This window comes from Chelonia mydas, chromosome 27 (assembly GCF_015237465.2).
Source record: "Chelonia mydas isolate rCheMyd1 chromosome 27, rCheMyd1.pri.v2, whole genome shotgun sequence".
NCBI classification, from domain to species: domain Eukaryota; kingdom Metazoa; phylum Chordata; order Testudines; family Cheloniidae; genus Chelonia; species Chelonia mydas.
Window position 1 is genome coordinate 3,315,462 of NC_057860.1, and position 20,967 is coordinate 3,336,428.

The 20,967-nt window shown below is 48.6% G+C and overlaps 1 protein-coding gene across 1 annotated transcript; it reads left to right on the plus strand.

The window, feature by feature from the left end:
• Positions 1-7,308: 7,308 nt before the first annotated feature.
• Positions 7,309-14,708, plus strand: LOC102942038 (non-structural maintenance of chromosomes element 3 homolog). Its single transcript, XM_037886704.2, has 10 exons — positions 7,309-7,519; positions 7,632-7,727; positions 7,931-7,994; positions 8,616-8,695; positions 9,282-9,376; positions 9,807-9,886; positions 9,971-10,013; positions 10,190-10,252; positions 12,373-12,487; positions 12,840-14,708. Exons 1-10 carry the CDS (start codon positions 7,478-7,480, stop codon positions 12,984-12,986), a joined length of 825 nt encoding a protein of 274 aa, XP_037742632.1. The 5' UTR covers positions 7,309-7,477; the 3' UTR covers positions 12,987-14,708.
• The last annotated feature ends 6,259 nt before the right edge of the window (positions 14,709-20,967 follow it).

Genomic DNA, 20,967 nt, shown 5'->3' on the forward strand with positions numbered 1-20,967 from the left:
CAAGCCCCATAGATTCCACAGGATGCCACCAGTCCTAATTTTGCCTGGCAGGTTAACCCTTATTGTACTTCAGTCCCCAAACTCTCCAGAAGCATCTCCCTGTAGCCTCTGACCCTGGTCACTGTCGCAATTACCAAGTTCGCTGTCTCTAGAGAGATGTACCACCATTTTGCGTTATTTAACCAGGAATTCATAGATTCATAGATATTAAGGTCAGAAGGGACCATTATGATCTTCTAGTCTGACCTCCTGCAGGCCACAGAATCTCACCCACCCACTCCTGCGATAAACCTCTCAACTATGTCTGAGCTATTGAAGTCCTCAAATCATGGTTTAAAGACTTCAAGGAGCAGAGAATCTTCCAGCAAGTGACCCGTGCCCCATGCTACAGAGGAAGGCGAAAAACCTCCAGGGCCTCTTCCAATCTGCCCTGGAGGAAAATTCCTTCCCGATCCCAAATATGGCATCAGCTGAACCCTGAGCATATGAGCAAGATTCACCAGCCAGATACCCAGGAAAGAATTCTCTATAGTAACTCCGAGCCCACCCCATCTAACATCCCATCACAGGCCATTGGGCCTATTTACCATGAATATTTAAAGATCAATTAATTGCCAAAATCATATTATCCCATCATACCATCTCTTCCATAAACTTATCGAGTTTAATCTTAAAGCCAGATATGTCTTCTCCCCCAATGTTTCCCTTGGAAGGCTATTCCAAAACTTCACTCCTCTGATGGTTAGAAACCTTCATCTAATTTCAAGTCTAAACTTCCTGATGACCAGTTCATATCCATTTGTTCTTGTGTCCACATTGGTACTGAGCTTAAATAATTCCTCTCCCTCTCTGGTATTTATCCATCTGATATATTTATAGAGAGCAATCATATCTCCCCCCAACCTTCTTTTGGTTAGTCTAAACAAGGCAAGCTCCTTGAGTCTCCTTTCATAAGACAGATTTTCCATTCCTCGGATCATCCTATAATAGCACTGTCATGCTTATGATACAAAAATAAGATTATTAACCAAGGACAGAAATTTAAGGGATATTAAGAACAATAGAGACAGAAATGATTACAAATCAAACAAGCATAACATGCTTCTAAGTGACTAAAACTTAACAAGCTAAAATCCTTGACTAAAATAAGTTTCTAACTAAAGAAACTTTTTAGCATTACCCACTGTGGTGGAATACACCCCTGCACGCTATTGTAATAATCTTTGTACAAGGTGAACATTCATAACTTGCTGCCTAGTAATATCATGGTAGAGTGCATATAGTACCATTATATGCAAAGTTATGAACATAAAAATCGTGACTGACGTGCATTTCCCAGGTGAGTCTGGGGAGTGGTTAAATCAGTTTCTCAAAGACAAAGGACAAGTGAGGTGTCAACAAAGCTGACGGACAATCACCTACCAAGTAACCAATCTTTGGCAGGAACAAAGGAGTCCGCATATTAGCAAAGAAACAGCCTAGAGTCTCCTTTCTCCAGCAGACTGCCTGTCTACTTGTTCTCAGATGGAAATGCGTTACAAAAAGAGACTAAAAAAACTATAAAAAAGAGAGGACGACACCCCCAAGACACTCTGCTCTCTCTCCTTGCCCACCTCATTCTCTGCACCTTAGAAGACAAAGGAAACCGCCATTGGGCTTTACAGGAGGGGTCCTGACCTGAAGAGTTTGGTCAGTAATGCTGCTAGAAATGTGGTAAGAAACTTTGCTTGAATCTAATATACAGGTAAGCTAGGCACAAGAAAACATTTTATCTTTATTTTTCTTGTAACCACTTATGTATTTTATGCCTCATTACTTGTATTCATTTAATCTGTTTGTTTGTAGTTAATAAACTTGTTTTATCTAATCCAGTGTGTTTTTAAAAAGTGTGTGGGTAACTATTTAAGGTAATAAACTGTTGTGTATTTATTCCCTTAAAGGACTAACAGACTTAATATATTTGGACTGTCCAGGAGAGGGCTGGGCAGCACAAGACTACATTTCATGGGGGGAAATCCTGGACTGTTAGTGTGTTGGGGGTCTCCCTGCGGTATAACCAAGGCTGGTAAAAGCCGGAGTTTAGTCCAAGTGCAACAAACAGCGTGCAGTTACACAAACACATCTGGGAATGACCCGCAGGCTGTTTGTGAGCAGACTAGGTTGGACACTACAGCAGCAAGGCCCCCCAGGTTACGGGGCAGGGGTGACACAGCCCTGCACTGGTCTGGATTGTACCCTGGTATGTCACACCCACCCACATGGCAGGGTATCCACCATACAAAGAGCACTGGCCTCTTTGTGATAACACGATGCCCTTTTGCTTTTCCTTGTATTTCCCAAAGTTCGTTGTCTTTGGCTCAAGAGTCAGGCTGGCCCCCTGGGGTTCAGACTGGTGTGCTAATGCCAGGCTGTTTCCTCATCCTCCTGCTAATTTCTGTTGTTTACCTCAGAAGCAAATGACCTGCCCATTGTCTCTGGTATCAGCCTGCTTGGTTTCCATGTGAGATTTAGGCAAACAGGCAAATCAACATTCCTCTGTCTAGGGCAAATTTGTTTATTGCTTCTGCCATCAAAGTGTTTTAGAACGTATTTCCTGCACACACACGTAACTCTTCATGCACCGTCCACCCACACATCACACAATGATACAAATGACCCGTGTGTCGCCAGCTGTCATTTGACAGCAGTGTGCTGGGTGCAGTTAGTGTGTCAGGCCTGACGAGTTGCTGACAGAGCAGTGAACCACCAGTGGGAGTCCGTGTCACCACAATCCATGTTTATTTTTAAGGATGCTGATGGATGCATGATACAGGGAAATTTTTCTGTTAAAAAGTGTTGCCACCAGTTCTTTTGTTGCGTGCTGAGCCAGTTGGAGGCCTGGGATAAAATGTCCCCCTGCCATGGCCCTGGGGCTGGAGGAGCTCTCGCTCCCCCCCCTACAGCCCCCGGGCTGCGGGAGGGGCACAGAGCTTTTCTGGTCTTGGGGCTGCAGTGGGGGGAGGTGGGGCGGAAAGAATCAAGCAGGGGGTTGCATCTTGTGGGCAAGAGGTAGTGGGGGTGGAATGGGGTGGGGCCATAGGGGAAGAGGTGGAATGGGGTGAGGCCATGTGCGGGGGAAGGGGCGGAAAGGGGTGGGGCCCTGGGCAGGGCTGCAGGTGAAGGGGGCAGAATGGGGGAGGGGCTCCGGGCTCTGCCGCTGCGGCCTCCGGTCTTGGGGTTGGGGCCAAGCTCTCTGCCCCCCGCCCCGCCAGCCAGAGCCAGGTGGAGGGGTGGGGGGCTGAAAGCAGCGAGCAGGGGTGGGGCCTCTGCCAGAAGAGACAGGGCAGGGGGCTAGCTTCCCCAAGGGGAAGCTTCACCCGCCACCCATGTCAGCCTCCTTTTCTAAACATGCCTAGTTTTTTAACCTTTCCTCAGAGGTCAGGTTTTCTAAGCCCTAATCATTTTTGTTGCTCTCCTCTGAATTCTCTCCAATTTATCCACATCTTCCCCAAAGTGTGGCACCCAGAACTGGACTTAGTACTCCAGCTGAGGCCTCCCCAGGGCCGAGTAGAGTGGGACAATTATCTCTCATGTCTTACATTCAAAGCTCCTGTTAATACGAATCAGAAATTAGCCTTTTATGCAACTGCATCACAACGTTGACTCATTTAGTTGCTGAAAAGCTAGCCAATTATTCCCTATTTTGTACCTGTGCATTTGATTTTTCCTTCCTAAGTGAAGTACTTTCAGAGATTCCAGGCCCAGAAGAGACCGTTGCGATCGTCTAGTCTAGTATCACACAGGCCAGAGAACTTCCCCACAATATTTCCTAGAGCAGATTTATTAGAAAAACATCCACTCTTGATTTAAAAATTGTCAGTGATAGAGAATCCATCATGCCCTTGGAAATTGTTCCAATGGTTAAACTATCCTCACTGTCAAAAATGTATGCATTATTTCCAGTTTGAATTTGTCTAGCGTCAACATCCAGCCATTCAATCATATTATGCCCTACTCTGCTAAATTGAAAAGCCCATTATTAAATATTTGTTCTCCATGTAGATACTTATAGACTGTGATCAAGTCACTTTTTAACCTTTACGCTACATAGATTGATGTCACAACTGGGACATAGACAGTCTGACCTGTCGGTCAAAGCAGGAGTTGGGGAAAAGGCCAGGTCAGAGGCAGGAGACAAACTTAAGAGCGGAATCACAGATCGATAACCAGAGTCAATCAACAGGAAGAGGCAGTGCAAAGTCAGCACAGGATGGATCCCAGTTGCATGAACAACTTCCTGTTCCTATGCTCAGCTTAAATAGGGGCTGTGGACCAATCAGGGCCCCCAGTGTTCTGCCAATCAGTTCCCAGGACTGAGGCCCTCCTTCTGCGTTCAGATCCTATTCTGACAGTAGCTAGGAGGTCCTGGGGTAGCAGGTTAAACCCTGCTAGTGCCAAAGAGCCTTGAGGATGATGACTCAAGATCCATGGTCCCTGACCATTGAACTCTACTACTAGGAGGCATGTTTTCTAATCCTTCAATCATTCTTGTGCTCCTCTCTGAACCCTCTCCAATTTATCAGCATCCTTGAATTGTGGGCACCAGAGCTGGACACAGGATTCCAGCAGCAGTCCCACCAGCGCCAAATACAGAAATAAAATCATCTCTCTATTTCTACTCAAGATTCCCCTATTTATACATCCCGGGATTGCATTATCTCTTTTGGCCACAGCATCACACTGGGAGCTTGTGTTCATTTGATTGTCCCCCATGACCCCCAACTGTTTTTCAGAGTCGCTGCTTCTTAGGATAGAGTTCCCCATCCTGTAAATATGGCCGACAGTCTTTGTTCCTAGATGTGTTACGTTCACATTTATCCGTATTAAAACACATATTGTTTTCTTGCACGCAGTTTACCAAGCGATCCAAATCACAGAATCTGTGACATGTCCTCTTCATTATTTACCACTCCCCGAATTTTTGTATCATCTGCAAACTTTATTGGTGATGATTTTCCAGGTCACTGATACACTATTTAATATTTTTAGGGCCAAGAACTGATCCCTGTGGGACACCACTGGCAACATCCATTTGATGACGAGTCTCCATTTACAATTACATTTTGATACCTAGCAGTTAGTCGGTGTTTAATCCATTTATTGTTTACCATGTTAATTTTATATCATTCTAGTTTTTTAATCAAAATGTCATGCAGTACCAAGGCAAACACCTTAAAGTACTCCAAGTATAGTACCTCAACACTATTACCTTTATCAACCAAATTTGTAATCTAATCAATAAAGATATCAAGTTGATTTGACAGGATCTATTTACTATAAATTCAACCAAAATTGATTTGGATTAAATTACTCTCCTTTAATTCTTTATTAATTGTGTCTTGTATCAGTCATTCCATTATCTTGCCTGGAATCAATGTCAGGCTGACAGACCTGTAATTATCCAGGTCATCCCGTTTATCCTTTTTAAAATTGGCACATTAGCTTTCTTCCAGTCTTTTGGAACTTCTCCATTGCCCCAAGATTTATTGAAAATCGGTGTTAACAGTCCAGTGAGCTCCTCAGCCAGCAATTTTAAAGCTCTTCAATGCAAGTTATCTGGACCTGCTGATTTAAAAATGTCTACAAAGAAAGGAACATAAAAATGGCTGCATTAGATCAGACCGATGGTCTATCTAGCCACTATTCTGTCTTTGGACAGTGGACAGTGCCAATGCTACCAACTTCAAAGCATCTGTTTAACATCCTTCAGAGATACTAGTGGAATGGAAAGAGTGTTATCACCCCTAGAGGATGAAACTACATCATCTGTTTTTTCCCCAAATACAGAAGAGAAATATTTATAGATCACTTTTGCCTTTTCTGCCTTATTAGTGACAATTCTGCCATTTCCATTGAGTAATGGACCAATATCATTGTCAAGACTCTTTTTGTTCCTAATATATTTAAAAATTCTTTCCCCTTGTATTTATTGAATTTCATCTTGTTGATATCCAGGTCATTTTGTAGAGTTGTGATATGGACAGTTTGGAGGAGAGAGGGGGCAGTCTAGGGATGTGTCCAAGGTGGTGCTTGTGAAGGGTTGTCACCCCCAGGGTGCAGAGGGAACCGCTGTGCCCCTCTACGACACACAGCTGGGTTGGAGACACAGTCAGCCTCCCCGGCCCTGTTACCACCCAGCATGACAGCAGGTGGTGCCACTCACCCAGACTGAGCTACCTGAGTGCAAACGGCAGGGACTAGCCAACTTCCCAGCCCCCCAGGCATGCACCCCCCTCTGGAGTATAAACCCAAAATTATACCGTCTTGCTCTGCACAGGGATCTGTACAATGTAATCTCATAAATAGTCCCCCCTCCCTCAATGTGCGGAGGAATACGCAACAAGCCTGTGGTACCAAGCTGGATTTTCCCCCAGACACTTCGCTTAAAGGCACACTGGTTTAGATAAAGCAAAAAAAAAGGTTGATTAACTACAGAAATATAGATTTTAAGTGATTATAAGTGATAGCAAAAAGATCAAAGCAGATTCCCTGGCAAATAAACAAAACCGCAAACTAAGCTTAACATACTGGAAGGATAGAATCTGAATGAACAGTTTCCCACCCTGACTGCTGATACAGGCTCCCCACTAGTTTCCACACCCAGGCTAGAAACCCCTTTAGCCTGGGACCATCGGGGGGCAAGGTGGGGGATGGGAGAGCCGTTATTGGCCCCTGGATGGGCGGATGGGGCCTGGCCTGGGGTCCCAAGCAATCCAGGGTGAGGTCACCCAGGGCCTGGGGGGAACAGGTCTCTTGCAGCCAACGTGGGGCCTGGGGTGGTGGCATGGGCGGGGGGGGGGAGGGGCTCTGTGGCATCCTTGGGGGTCCACGGCTCCGGGGTCAGGTTCAGGGGGGCTGGAACAATGTGTATTGGGGGGTGCCGAGAGCCATTGGACCAAACTGTAAACCCCGACTGAAACTCTCAGGAGCTATGGCCATGGGGGTGCGATGGGGGGGCACGTGTGAGCCTCTAGCGCGGGGGGGGGGGAGCTGAGGGGCCAGGAGGCCACAGCCTGGGGCACGCTCCGCTGTGGCGTGGGGGAGGGGCGCCCTCCCGTGACTGGGCACCAAGGGCCATTTTCGCGCCGCATTTCAAACCCGGTGGGCGGGGCGTTTGAGGGGGCCGGGCTTTAGAAGGGGTGTGGCCGCAAGGAGCGAGCGGCAGAGGGCGGGGCTGGGTGAGGGGTGACGCTGAAGGGGGCGGGGCTGGCGGGAGGCGGAGAGGCGAGGCGAGGCGAGGGCGCGCGAAGCGGTGACGCATGCGCAGAGGGCGGTGTTGTTGTCTGGCCGCGCGGGAAGCGGAGGGAGGCGCGAGCGGGAGAGCCGCGGTCGGGGTGAGGGGAGCGGGGCCCTGTCCCGGCCTGGGCCCTGGGGCCGCGCTTGGGGGCGGCTGCGGACGCTGAGCCCGGCGGAGGCGGGAGAGGAGCCGCCCGCAGCGATGGCGCAGAAGAGGCGCAGTAAGGGGCCGGGCCCCGCCCAGGTACGCAGCGGGCCTCGGGGACGCTCCGGGGCTGGCGGGGCGCGGCCCGTGCCCGGTGCCTCAGCGCCCCCGCGGCCGCTTTCTGCTCTGACGCGCCTCCCGCCCCGCGCAGGGGGAAGCCGCGGACGAGGACTCTGCGCCGACCCAGGGCGCCAGCCAGGTGCAGCGGAGCTTGGAGAGACTCTCGCCGGCCCAGGTGGATCAGAAGGTGGGGGCGGCCTCGGAGACACGGCGGGGCGGGTGGCCAGTTGTCCCGGAACTAAAGATTAATGTTGAATGGAAGATTGTGTCCTGGATGCAGCCTCCAGGAATACATTCTAACCCAAACTGGCAACCCTGCGTGGGGGGCCTGTTCCTCCCCCATGGGAGCCCCCCTCCCTTTGGGTAATGCGCCTTGTTCTCCACCTGCAGGTGAGCGAATTGGTGCAATACCTGCTGGTCAAGGATCAGAAGAAAATCCCCATCAAACGGGCAGGTAAGAGGCCTGCTAGATGGTCATGGACTTTGGAGTGGAGGGTCTGCGGCCCCCCTCAAATTATCAGAGGGGCTCCCTGAGGCCCCTTCTGTTCCCCACTCAGTCTGAATCCAGATCTCTGAGGCAGCAGAGCCAGGACTCAGCCATTTGGCCACAGTGACTCCCCCTCCCCCCTTAAAGCTAGTGATAGGACCCTGGAGTTCTGATTCTCCTCCTCCTCTGCTCTGACCCATTAGACCCCACTCCCTTCCCAGAGCCAGGGATGGAAACCAGGAGTCCTGGCTTCCAGCTGTCCCTGCTCTAACCACTGGACCCGACTCCCCTCACAGAGGTGGGGACAGAACCCAGGAGTCCTCATTTCCCAATCCCCTTCATATGGGTCACCAATAATGTTTGAAACTTTCAGAGAATCAAATTAGATCCCCATGATGCAGGTTGTGGGATCCCCAGGAGGGGGGTAGCTGAAACAGTCATTAAAAATTTACAACTCCAGACCTGTGGTTCTGCTACTGGCCCTGCTGGGTTAGAGGGTTACCACTGCGTGGGCCCTGTCTTGCCAGCAGGGGGTTCTAGGAGCAATGGGAATAGCTGTAACATGTTTCCCTCTCTTCCCCTGTGTAGATATCCTGAAGAATGTCATCAAAGACTACAAAAGCGTCTATTCTGAGATCATTAAGAGAGCCGGCAGGAACCTCCAGCAGGTCACCATGCTGTGGGGAGCGGAACGGGGGGGCTCGGCTGGGGTCACTCTCCCCTGGCAGGCTCAGCAGAGGTTGCTCTCCCTTGCCAATCAGTGCTGGGCACTAGGGGTGCTGTGCTGCGGGGGCTTGGCAGGGGGCACTCTCCCCTGCCAGTCAGTGCCGGGCGCTAGGGGGCACCGTGTTGCATGAGGGACTATCTTTCAGCTGAGTGATCCTTACAAATCTTTTAAAGCTGTTGTTTGCCTTGGGCTTTGTCTGCACTATGACTTTTGTCGGTCAGGGGTGTGAAAAAACACACCCCTGACCGACCTAAGTTTCACTCCCACCAGCACAGAGTGGCTACAGAGGATACAGGCTACATGCTGGCAAAGAGCAGCTGCATTATGTCCGTAGTGTAGACATAGCCTTAATGTTCTGGGTCGATATTATCTTGGCTACTTGCAGACCTTTCCTCTTGCCACTCACCTCCCAGTGTCAGCGATAGAACTCGGGAATCCTGGCTCCTTCCATCATGCCCTGCTCTAACTACAAGACCCCACTCCCAATCCCCTGCCTCTGAAATTAACCTCACCTTCCCCCCCGCCAGGTTTTTGGGATGCAGCTGGTGGAGATAGATGCCAAGAATCACATCTACATCCTGGTCAGCAACCTTCCACGCCTGGAACGGGAGAACTTGAAACAGTAAGAGAGGGAGGGAGGGGACTGGCTGGCTGGGATGGGGGCAGCATGACAGAGGCTTCCAAGCCTTTTAAGAGCTAATCTTTGTCATTAGGGTCCACCCACCCACCAAACCCCAGCCCACATAAAACTGCCATGGCTGATCCCTGCATGCCCCCATCCTGGCATTGTGTTCCTCTGCCCCCTAGTGACCAGAAGGCTGCCTTGCAGTGTCCATGTGGCTGAAGGCCTGCTGGGAGGTCTATTGGCTGTCCTTGGCTCTAGTGGGTAGAGTGGGGGAGGCTGGGACCCAGGATGCCAGGGTTCTTTTTCCAGCTCTGGAAGGTTTGAGAGGGGTCTTTGTTCTGCCATTAAACCCTCTACTTCCTTGTCCAGTTCCCAGTCCTCCGCAGAGTTCCCTGGGTGAATGACACCCCTCTTGTGTGTGTTGCAGGGATGATTGCACAGCAAAGCTAGGCCTCCTCACTGTCATCCTCAGCTTCCTCTTCATGAAGGGCAATGCTGCCAAAGAATGTAAGCCCTGCCCCTTCCCTGCGGGCCTTGCCCCTTCCCTGTAGGCTCTGCCTCCTGACTGACATTCTTGCTTTGCCCTTTCAGCTGCTGTGTGGGAGATGTTGAGGAGACTGCGAGTTGACCCTGGGTATGTGCGGGGTCTGGGATACCAGGGGTTCACGCTGTCCCCTGCCAGCTGCAGGCTCCTCCCTCTCTGGGCACCAGCTAATCAATGAAGGGGCTTGCAGAGTGGGGGTGGAGCAGCGCGGGCCTGTGCCCTGAGGCCATGCCCTTTTAACACGTTCCTATCCACAACCCCTCCAGAGTGAGACACGAGGTTTTTGGGGATGTCAAGAAGTTGGTGACTGAGGAATTTGTCCGCCAGAAGTAAGTTTGGGCTTGTCAGGATGCCTGGGTTCCAAGTCTGGGAGGGGTTGGGAGTGGGGTCTAATGCTTAGAGCAGGGTGGGCTGGGAGCCAGGACTCCTGGGTTCTGTGCCTGGCTCTGGGAGGGGAGTGAGGTCTGTGATGGGATCCCTGGGGTGCAGCCTGGGGACTGTGGGACTGCTGTGCCTCCTTAACTCTCCAGCCTGGGCTGTGTGTCTCAATGTTTTGCTAGTGACAAGCAGCAACCCCCTCCAGGCGCTGTGATCACTCAGCACAGCCACATGTGGAGCCCCACACCCAGCTAGGTTGCATGAACGCTCCTAGAGCCACTCCTGGATTTCACAGAGAAAGGCACCAGAGCCAAATCCCGCCCCCACTCCAAATCTTGTACCTCAGGAATATACCAGTTTATTAATTGGTTCACCACTTCATGAATGGAAAGTGGATATACACCAGCCTTTGCAAACCTGAGCAGATTTACAACACACTTCAGGCAAACTCACTGGTAAAGATAAAAGAAGTAAAAAGTTTAAAAAAAAAAAAAAAAAAAAGTAAAGATTAAAAAGTAAAAGAAGTTTATTGACCACAAAAAGATAGATTTTAAGTGATAGGCAAAAAGTCAGTTAGTTACCAAAAAATAATATAAACACTCGGTCTAAACTCTCAACCCTGTTAGACTGGGCAACATCTAGGTAAAGCAGTTTTTCTCACCCCACTGGCTATTGCAGTCCTTAATATACAGGTTTGTCCTTTAAACCTGGCCCAGCCTCCTCTGTTGGAGTCTTCAGTCTTCTGAATGTCTTTGTTGCTTGCAGCATAGGTGGGATCAGGAGAAAGGCCCAGCATGTGGCTGTGGTGTTCTGTTTTATACTCTTAGTCCATATGCTTGGAGAACACAAGTCCAGACATGTCTGGTGGGCACTGCTGATTCACAAGGTGAAGCAATACCCCAGTGTGTCTCAGTAAGTCATTGAATTGTAATTCCCTTGCTGGACAATGGCTGTTAATAGTTGTTTGACAGCCTCCCGGGCGTTGGTTGCTTTCCTTGGCGTTGTCTCTGGAGAGCTAGTATCTGGTCACTTCCAAACCCTCAGCATATTTTAGTGACAACCATACAACACAGTAATGCATATGAAGTTAAGAAAAATCATATACATATTTAGATTAGTGACATTCAGATGATCATAACCTTTCCCCTGATACCTCACATGGTCTGTTTTATATGTAATATCACAATTACATACATATTCCCCATTCATTCTTTTTAAATTTATATTAAAAATATATATACAGAATGAATGGGGAATATATATGTCACATTTATAATACAAAAAATGTCACATGGTCTAGTGGGATAGGGGAGGTGAAGAGCTAGCTCTCAGCCCCCTGCTCTAACCAGTAGGCCCCACTCCCCTCCCAGAGCCAGGCACAGAACCCAGGAGTCTTTCTGTCACTCATCCTCCTTGCACATTAGTGGATTTGGGTCTTGTGCAAGGTGCCGCAGTGGCCCAGCAGGTTGGGTGGCTGCTCTCTCTGCGAGCCCGGGGGCAGGCAGTTCAAATCCCATGTGGTCGGCGTGCACAGAGCAGCCATGGCGGAGCCCATAGCCTTGCTGTTTATACCACGCCGCAGATTATCTTGTTGCCCCCTCATGCAGTCAGCCGGGAGGCTGGTTCCCTGTGCCGGAGGGCATCGGACACGCACACAGGCTGGGCTAGCCCTTTGCCCTTCTCTGTGGGCCGGGGAGATCCAGCAATCCATTTTCTCTTGGGCAACAGGAAGGAGGGCTGGCCTCAGGGGCTTTGGAGAATGGAGGGCCCCAAGGCCTTTTGTGAAGGGGAGGGGCATGGAGTTGCAGTCGGGGGTGGAGCCTACACCCAAAGGGGCTGTGAGTTCAGGAGTAACAGGCCAGCTAGAGCCCAGGTGTCCTGAGCCTACTGCTCTATCTATTTGGCCATGCTGGGAGCAGGTTATTGGGGTCATATAGCTGCTCTTCAGGAGGAAGTGGGGGCGGGGGGGAGCAGGGATTGATGTGGGCTCAATGACAGTGGAGGTGGGGGGTGATTTGACGGGTTGGGGAAGGGGTCATGGTCACTGATTGCTATGCCCTTCCCCCATCAGGTACCTGGAATACAACCGCATACCCCACACAGATCCACCGGAGTTTGAATTCCAGTGGGGGGCACGGGCTGCCAGGGAGACCTCCAAGATGCAGATCCTGCGCTTTGTCGCCAAGGTACCTGCCTGCTGGGACTTAAGGAAGGGGAGGGCTCGGATTTAGGGGGAGCAGAGCCTGAGCCCCCAAGGGGTCTAAGGCTTGGGTGCCTGGAGGTTGAGGGCTCACTAAGAGGGGACTGTGGAGAAGTGAAGACTAAAACCCTAGGGGGCAGGTCTTGGGGAAATAGGGGGACAGTCCCCAGGCAACCAAGGGGACTGAGGTTTGGGGGTATCCCAGGGTCCCTGGGCAGGGGAGTCTTTCACAGGGGCAGTAGACATATGCTCCCTAAAGGCTGCTGCTGCCCATGCAGGCCTCAGGGGAGATCACAGCCCAGCTGTCTCAATCCCCTCTTCCTATCTCTTTTCATCAGATCCAGAGCAAGGACCCCAAGGCCTGGAGCACCCAGTACAATGAGGCGGCAGCTGAGGAGGCAGCTGTGGGGGGCCTGTCCCAAGATACTAGCACCCCTGGAGATACTGGTGGGGCCAGCCAGGGGGCACGGAGGAGGAACTGGTGAACCTTATCCACTTCATCCACAGGTGGTCTGCCCGATGGTGCCTTGTGAACCAGCAGACCCCAGGAGCAGGGGAGCTGTGGCCTCTGCCCATGCTGAGCCTAGCATCAAGCACCCAAGGGTCCACTGTGGCAGCTGCCTCTGCCCTCCTGATCTCAGCCCACCTGCCTCATTTAGGCATGGCCTATGGACAAATGGGTTGTACAGTGCAGTTTGATGTATATTGATTAGCTCAGCTGCAGAGACCCCTCCTCACCTTTCTGGAGAGGGGCACGGGCAGCTTGTGGGAGCCCCTCCCTTCTGAGTTGCCATGGAGTGGGTTTCCTCCACACACACAGGCTGGGTCAGAGCTGGGCACTGACATGACCTCTGACCCTTGTGATCCACCCATGACGCTTTCAAATAGTCCCCTTAGGGCAGTATGCAATTCTCTGCAGTGGGATTTTAACTACAGGGGATGAGTTTCTGGAGGCCAAAAGCACACTAAGCTCTTGCCTGCTGCCCATGTGAAAGGGTGCTTGTTTGTGGGAGGGGGCCTAGATGAGTGTTCCCAGGAAGAAGCTCCAGGCACACCTCCAGACACACCTTGTAAGAGGGTTGGAGTACAGCAAGCAGTGTGCTGTAGCAGCCGCCCTAAGCAGTGCTGGTTCTGGTGGCAGGTGATGGTCCTGGGTATGTTACCTGACAGCCAGGGCTGTGTCTGCAGCGGCTGCATTCCTCCCTGCCTGCAGCTCCCCCCAGCGACAATCATGTAGCCTTGCTGCGCAGTTGCACTTGGGACAGCTCTCCCTGTGTCGCTGAGTGATCACCTCAGGCAGCGTTGTGTACGCTCAGGATGAATCACCCCCTTGCCAAGTGATCAGCTCAGGCTCTCTGCAGACCTAGGCAGCATCACTCATGCTCAGGGCAGCTCCCCCCCCTCACTGAACGATTGGCTCAGGCTTGCTGCAGGCTAGAAACTGAAAGGCAAACTCCTGCATTAATGTGACTTCAGGAGCCAGGGCTTGAGGCCCCAGTCTAGCTCCACAATCCCTGTGAGAACAGCGCTGACCCTGCAGCCACAATCCCATGGCTTTGAGGGGGGGTGTCCCTTTTGTGCCTCAGTTTCCTCTCCCCACCTAGCAGACTGTTTTCTAGGGTAGGGACTGTCTTTCATTAGGGCTGTGTGACACCAAGCATGCCAGGAGTCCTGGTCTCAGGCATGGGGTGTCTGATGGCCTCTTGATCTCAGGTGGGGTGTCAGGTGCACCCCCAGTTTATAATCTAGGGTTCCCAGGGATGTTAATGGGGTTAGCACAGATGCCACACAAGGTTTTATGGCAGTGCAGTGAGAGGGAGTGCAGTGAGGGTGTTTAACTGCTGGCAGGAAGGGGCATAGCTTGGATAAGCAGGGGTCGGGGGGGGGGGGTGGGGGATGTCTTTACCTGCACCCCAAGCTGTGAGGAAGGTGCCAGGCCAAGATCTAAGTGGGGCCATTTGGTGGACTCCTGGATAGCCAGAGGGTAGGTCCGGTAGCAAGATCGTTTGAAAGACAAAGAACCATCATTGAACTGGGAGGTTTGGTCTTAACTGGATGGACTGCTGAAAGTTTGGGGGTGAGAGATACCTTTGTCTTTCAAATCCTATTTAGCTTGGTAATACTTTTGTAACCAGTTCACTTATTACTTGTCACTTAACAGCTATTGTTCTCTGGTTAATAAACTTGTTTTAATGGTTTCATTAAAACAGTGTGATTTGACTGAAGTCTTCCAGGATTTCTTCTCAGATTAATGAAGGCTGGGGCATGTTACCCTTTGATGGACTCAAGTCAGCGGCACTGCTATAGGTACCCGCATGGCCCCACAGTATGCCAACATTTTTATGGCTGACTTAGAACAACGCTTCCTTAGCTCTCGTCCCCTAATGCCCCTACTCTGCTTGCGCTACATTGATGACATCATCATCTGGACCCATGGAAAAGAAGCCCTTGAGAAATTCCACCATGATTTCAACAATTTCCATCCCACCATCAACCTCCGCCTGGACCAGTCCACACAAGAGATCCACTTCCTGGACACTACAGTGCTAATAAGCGATGGTCACATAAACACCACCCTGTACCGGAAACCTACTGACCGCTATACTTACCTATATGCCTCCAGCTTTCATCGAGACCACATCACACGATCCATTACAGCCAAGCTCTACGATACAACCGCATTTGCTCCAATCCTTCAGGCAGAGACAAATACCTACAGGATCTCTATCAAGCGTTCTTACAACTACAGTACCCACCTGCTGAAGGGAAGAAACAGATTGACAGAGCCAGAAGAATACCCAGAAGTCACCTACTACAGGACGGGCCCAACAAAGAAAGTAACAGAACGCCACTAGCTGTCACCTTCAGCCCCCAACTAAAACCTCTCTAGTGCATCAAGGATCTATAACCTATCCTGAAGGACAATCCCTCACTCAATAAAGTTACATGAATGCTTTCCCCGGCATTCCTGAACAGATACAGAACCCATCTCGTAGCCCTCAGCCCCAGCTTTGCAACTCAGAAATGCACATCTTATGCTGCTCAGGACACACACACAGAGCCCGAACAGGGTAAACTCATTAAAAGTCTAAAAAAACCAAAGAGCACTTGTGGCACCTTATTGGAGCATAAGCTTTTGTGGGCTATGAGGTGGGTTCTGTATCTGTTCAGGAATGCCGGGGAAAGCATTCATGTAACTTTGCTGAGTGTGTCTGCACATGCTAATGGCTATGTGAGCAGAGCTTGGAGAGGCTGGGCTCACTTCATCAGGGGAAGTTTGAGTCACAAGACTTGAGGTCCCCAGCTCCAGACTGAGTCACCCAGACATTGGACTATGACTAAGGCTACGTTTTAGTGATGGCTGTTTTTAGTAAAAGTCATGGACAGGTCATGTGCAGTAAAAAATTCAGCCTGTGACCTGTCCATAACTTGTACTATATACCCCTGACTAACTCTTGGGTACTCGGGGGGGGGGGAGGGAACTGTGCTGTGGGTGCTCAGGGGGGAGGGTGGCCGTGGTGCCCATGGGCTGCCTGCCACCCCTCCCCCAGAGCTGGGACTGGCAGGCTCCCTACCTGACTCCGTGGAGCCCCCACCTTCTCCCCTACCTCAGCCCTCTCCTACACCCAAACTCCTGCTGCTGGGGGGAGGGGCATGGTTGTCCGAGACTGCCCCAGCAACGGCAGGTGCAGTTGGCTTGGGGGCCACCCAAGCTGCAGAAGTCATGGAGGTCCTGGAAAGTCACAGACTGAGCAAACTATCTTCTATTTGCTTAATACTTTATTTGCTTGAAATTCTTAATTTCAAAATAAATGAAGGTATTGTTTTCTTTTACTAGGTAAATATATGGGCTGTCAATTAACTCGTGATTTAACAAAAAAATTAATTGTGATTGCAGTTTTAATCGCACTGTTAAACAATAGAATACCAATTGAAATGTATTAAATATTTTGGATGTTTTTCTACATTTTCAAATATATTGCTTTCAATTACAACACAGTACAAAGTGTACAGTGTTCACTTCATATTTTTTATTACAAATATTTGCACTGTAAAAATCACGAAAGAAATAGTATTTTTCAGATCATCACATACAAGGACCGTAGTGCAATCTCTTTATCATGAAAATGCAACTTATAAATGTAGATTTATTTATTTTTTGGTTAGGTAACTGCACTCAAAAACAAAACAATGCAAAACTGTAGGGCCTACAAGTCCACTCAGTCCTACTTCTTGTTCAGCCAATTACTAAGGCAAACAAGTTTTACATTTACAGGTGATAATGTTGCCTACTTCTTATTTACAATGTCATCAGAGAGTGATGCATGGGACTTTGGTAGCCAGCATGGCAAAGTATTTACGTGCCAGATACGCTAAACATTCGTATGCCCCTTCATACTTCGGCAACCATTCCAAAGGACATGCTTCTATGCTGATGACACTTGTTACAAAAAAATGCATTAATTAAATTTGGGACTGAACTCCTTGGTGGATAATTGTATGTCTCTGGCTCTGTTTTACCCCCATTCTGCCATACATTTCATGTTATAGCAATCTTGGATGATGACTCAGCACCCATTGTTCATTTTAAAAACACTCACTGAAGATCCGACAAAATGCAAAGAAGGTGCCAATGTGAAATTTTTAAAGATATCTACAGCACTCGACCCAAGGTTTAAGAATCTGAAGTGCCTTCCAAAATCTGAGCGGGACGAGGTGTGAAGCATGCTTTCAGATGTCTTAAAAGAGCAACACTCTGAAGCGGAAACTATGGAACCTGAACCATCAAAAAAGAAAATCAACCTTCTGCTGGTGTCATCTGACTCAGATGATGAAAATTAACGTGTCAGTTTGCACTGCTTTGGATTGTTACCAAGCAGAACCTGTCATCAGAATGGACACATGTTGTCTGGAATGGTAGATAAAGCATGGAGGGACATATGAATCTTTAGCACATCTGGCATGTAAATATCTTGTGACGCTGGCTGCAACAGTGCCATGTGAATGCCTGTTCTCGCTTTCTGGTGGTGATGTGAAGCAGGCAGCATTTTCTCCTGCAAATGTAAAGAAACTTGTTTGTCTGAGCGATTGGCTGAACAAGAAATAGGACTGAGTGGACTTGTAGGCTTTAAAGTTTTACATTGTTCTATTTTTGAATGCAGTTATTTTTTGTAACAATTCTACATTTGTTAGTTCAACTTTCATGATAGAGATTGCACTACAGTACTTGTACAGTAACTCCTCACGTAATGTTGTAGTTATGTGCTTGAAAAATGCTACTTTAAGTGAAACGATGTTAAGCAAAGCTAATTTCCCCCTAAGAATTAATGGGGGGGGGGTTGGGGGGTTAGGTTCCAGAGAAATTTTTTTTGCCAGACAAAAGACTATTTTTCATATGTATGTGTACACACACACCCGTACACACACACAGAGTATAAGTTTTAAACAAACAATTTAATACTGTATGCAGTGTGACGGGGCAAGGCCATCTGGCTATAGAAAAGTAGTGGGAGATAGATATATTAGCTCCAGGCTAAACAAATCTCTGGTACCAGAATAAGTGAAATGGCTCAGTAGACTGTGACCCTTGTCTCTAGAGAGAGAGAGAAGGGTTACAGGGAGGGTCACAGTGAGCCTCTGAGGCTAGCGAAATCCGCCAGGAAACGCTGGACCCATGGAGGCAAGGACAGAGTTTTGTCACAGCAGCAAAATGGAGGTAGGGGAGACCGCATGGCAGAGAACGAGAGTCACACACATGGTGTGTGTGAGCGAGAGATGCGCATTGCCCCTTTAAGTACGCTGACCTCGCTCTAAGTACATTGCCTTTAAGTACTTCAGCAAGTTGAGACAGCAGCTGCTGCCAGCAAGTTCCCTCCATCCTGAGCCCTGTTGTGTCCCCCCACTGCTCTGTGGAGATGGGGTAAAGGAGCAGTGGGGAGGAGGGGGACACCCTGACACTAGCACCCCTCTTTCCCCCCAAACCCCTCCAAGCAAGCAGGAGGCTCCTGGGAGCAGCTCCAAGGCAGAGGGCAGGAGCAGCACCTGGCAGTGGGGGGGAGGGACACCTGAACTGCCTGGCCATTGCCAGCCTGCTGGGTGGCTGCTGCACAGGGAACTTTACAGGAGCTGACAGGGGGGCTGCTGGCCCACCCTGGTTCCAGGCCCCCACCAGCTCCAAGGGGCTGCTCTTCCTGCAAGCAGTGGACAAAGCAGGTGGCTGCCAAACAATGTTGTAAGGGAGCATTGCGCAACTTTAAACGAGCACATTCTCTAATTGATCAACAACGTTAACCAGGATGACATTAAGGGAGGAGTAACTGTATTTGGTGAATTGAAAAATGCTATTTCTTTGGGGTTTTAGAGTGCAAATATTTGTAATTGACAATAACAATAAAGTGAGCACTGTGCCCTCTGTATTCTGTGTTGTAAGTGAAATCAGTATATTTGAAAATATAGAAAACATCCAAAAATATTTAAATAAATGGTATTCTATTGTTGGTTAATGGTGCAATTAATTAATCATGATGAATTTTTTTAATTGCTTGACAGCCCTAGTAAATATTATTACACTTGGTTTTTTTTCATCATCTTAATTATATCCTTTTGTCAGCTCTGTCCATCAGCACCTTAACTCATCCAAATCGAGCTTGTCCTGAGAGCTTTACACTGCTCTGGGATGGCCCTGGACATGAAGCGTTTTCTGATGAAAAAAAAAAATCAAAAATTGTTAGAACATATTGAGGGGGGAAAAGTAAATACCAAGACTCTTCTTTCATTCTGGTCTCCCTTCACTTGCCCTTGGGCTCCCCCTGGTGGCTGACTGATGCTATCACTGCACTTGGAGTTGATATTGTACTGGAATCAAGTAATCAATTTAGTCAAATCATCAAATCTCCTATATTACTAACAAAAAGAAAAGCTGTAACTTTCAGTTTTCCAATCTAATTTCAATGATCACATAATTAATCTTTACTCATTAACCAATAATTAACTTCATATTTAATTTCATTTCCATTGGTAACAGCAATAGGGTCAAAGATTGCACACTCTTATCATACACATTAGGTTTCCTTTAATCCCTACTTCCACCAAGTGAACCCTTGTGTAAAGCTGTAGTTTACCCCACCATAGGGGCCTGCCACTTCTGTGAGTTTCTTTGTCGCTGGGCCTTCTGCCATGAGTGTTCGCAAAAGGGGATCTCCCGCTATATGGGGAAGTTTGTATCATGAGAACAAGCACCTCTGTTCTATTTCCCCACATTTTAATCTTTCAGAGTAGCAGGAGGGGGATGAGAAGGGATGCAAATGCATAAGACACAAGAGCAAAACTAAGAAACAAAAGCCTAGAATCAGGAGTCAGCATTCAAGTAATCGGACTCAGTCTGGATCTAGAGGCTGAGACATTGATTTCCCTCATTGGTTATCAGCACTTGAATAGCATAAAAGTCTTCAGTGTCCAACAAAGCAGCCAGATTGGCATCCATGGGAAGGCATGTCCTCTGAAGGCAACAACTGCTTCTTTCTTTGCCTCTTGAAACTTTGGATCCAAATGGTAAAGGAGAATTGTTCCCAATCGAGCTATGGCATCCCTTGAGGCTGTAGTCAATGCCACTACACTGGTGAAGGATGTTTTACCTGGACCATAGTTCACCATAGCTTTCTTCTCTGGTGTGAACGCCAACAACTAGTTGCCTACTATTTTGACCTGAGTTCTTTGCCAAATCCTTGGCCTTGGTCAGGGCAAATTTACACTTCTCTGGAGTAGAATCCTTTACCAAACCACTCCAAATTTTAGCAGTGTTAGTGACAAATGGCCAAGTTTGTTTCTTTAATCTGTTGGCACAGATCGAAGTTAGGAACTAGATACAGGCCTGGATCAGAATCTCTGTAATCTACCAAAGGTGGGGGGGGGGGGGGGTTCAATTTGAAAGTAATTATTTTTCTGCAGCTATGTCACATTCAACACTGAGTTAATATGATACACATTTGCATTACAAAGGGTGAGTTCAACAAAAACACCACTTCTGTTTCCTCCACATCTACGTAGTTAGGGACAACATGTCCCAAATCATAGGATTAGTTAAGAGATCTTGTAGGTACTGGGTCTCAACTATTTGGGAACCAAATACATGGGTATTTTGCCTCCTCCTGAATCACTTACTGTGGAATTCTCTCCAGGTATTATCTGAGACAATATTGACCTAAGCAATTGAACAACACTGTGATCATATGCAGCTACTTCAGTTAGTTGCACAATTTGGGGTGTGCTGCTGTGCACCATTTCATACTGGAGCATTATAAGAATACTTCTGTTTCCGTGCTATCATGTCCAATAACTTGAAGTCTCTCCTGTTTTACTGAACTGCACTTGAACTTTCTCCATGTCATCATGGAGGGGAGCGGGGAAAAGCTAAAATAAAGTGAGAAATGAGTATTTTAGCAGCTGGTTATTTGTCTCAAAGTTCCC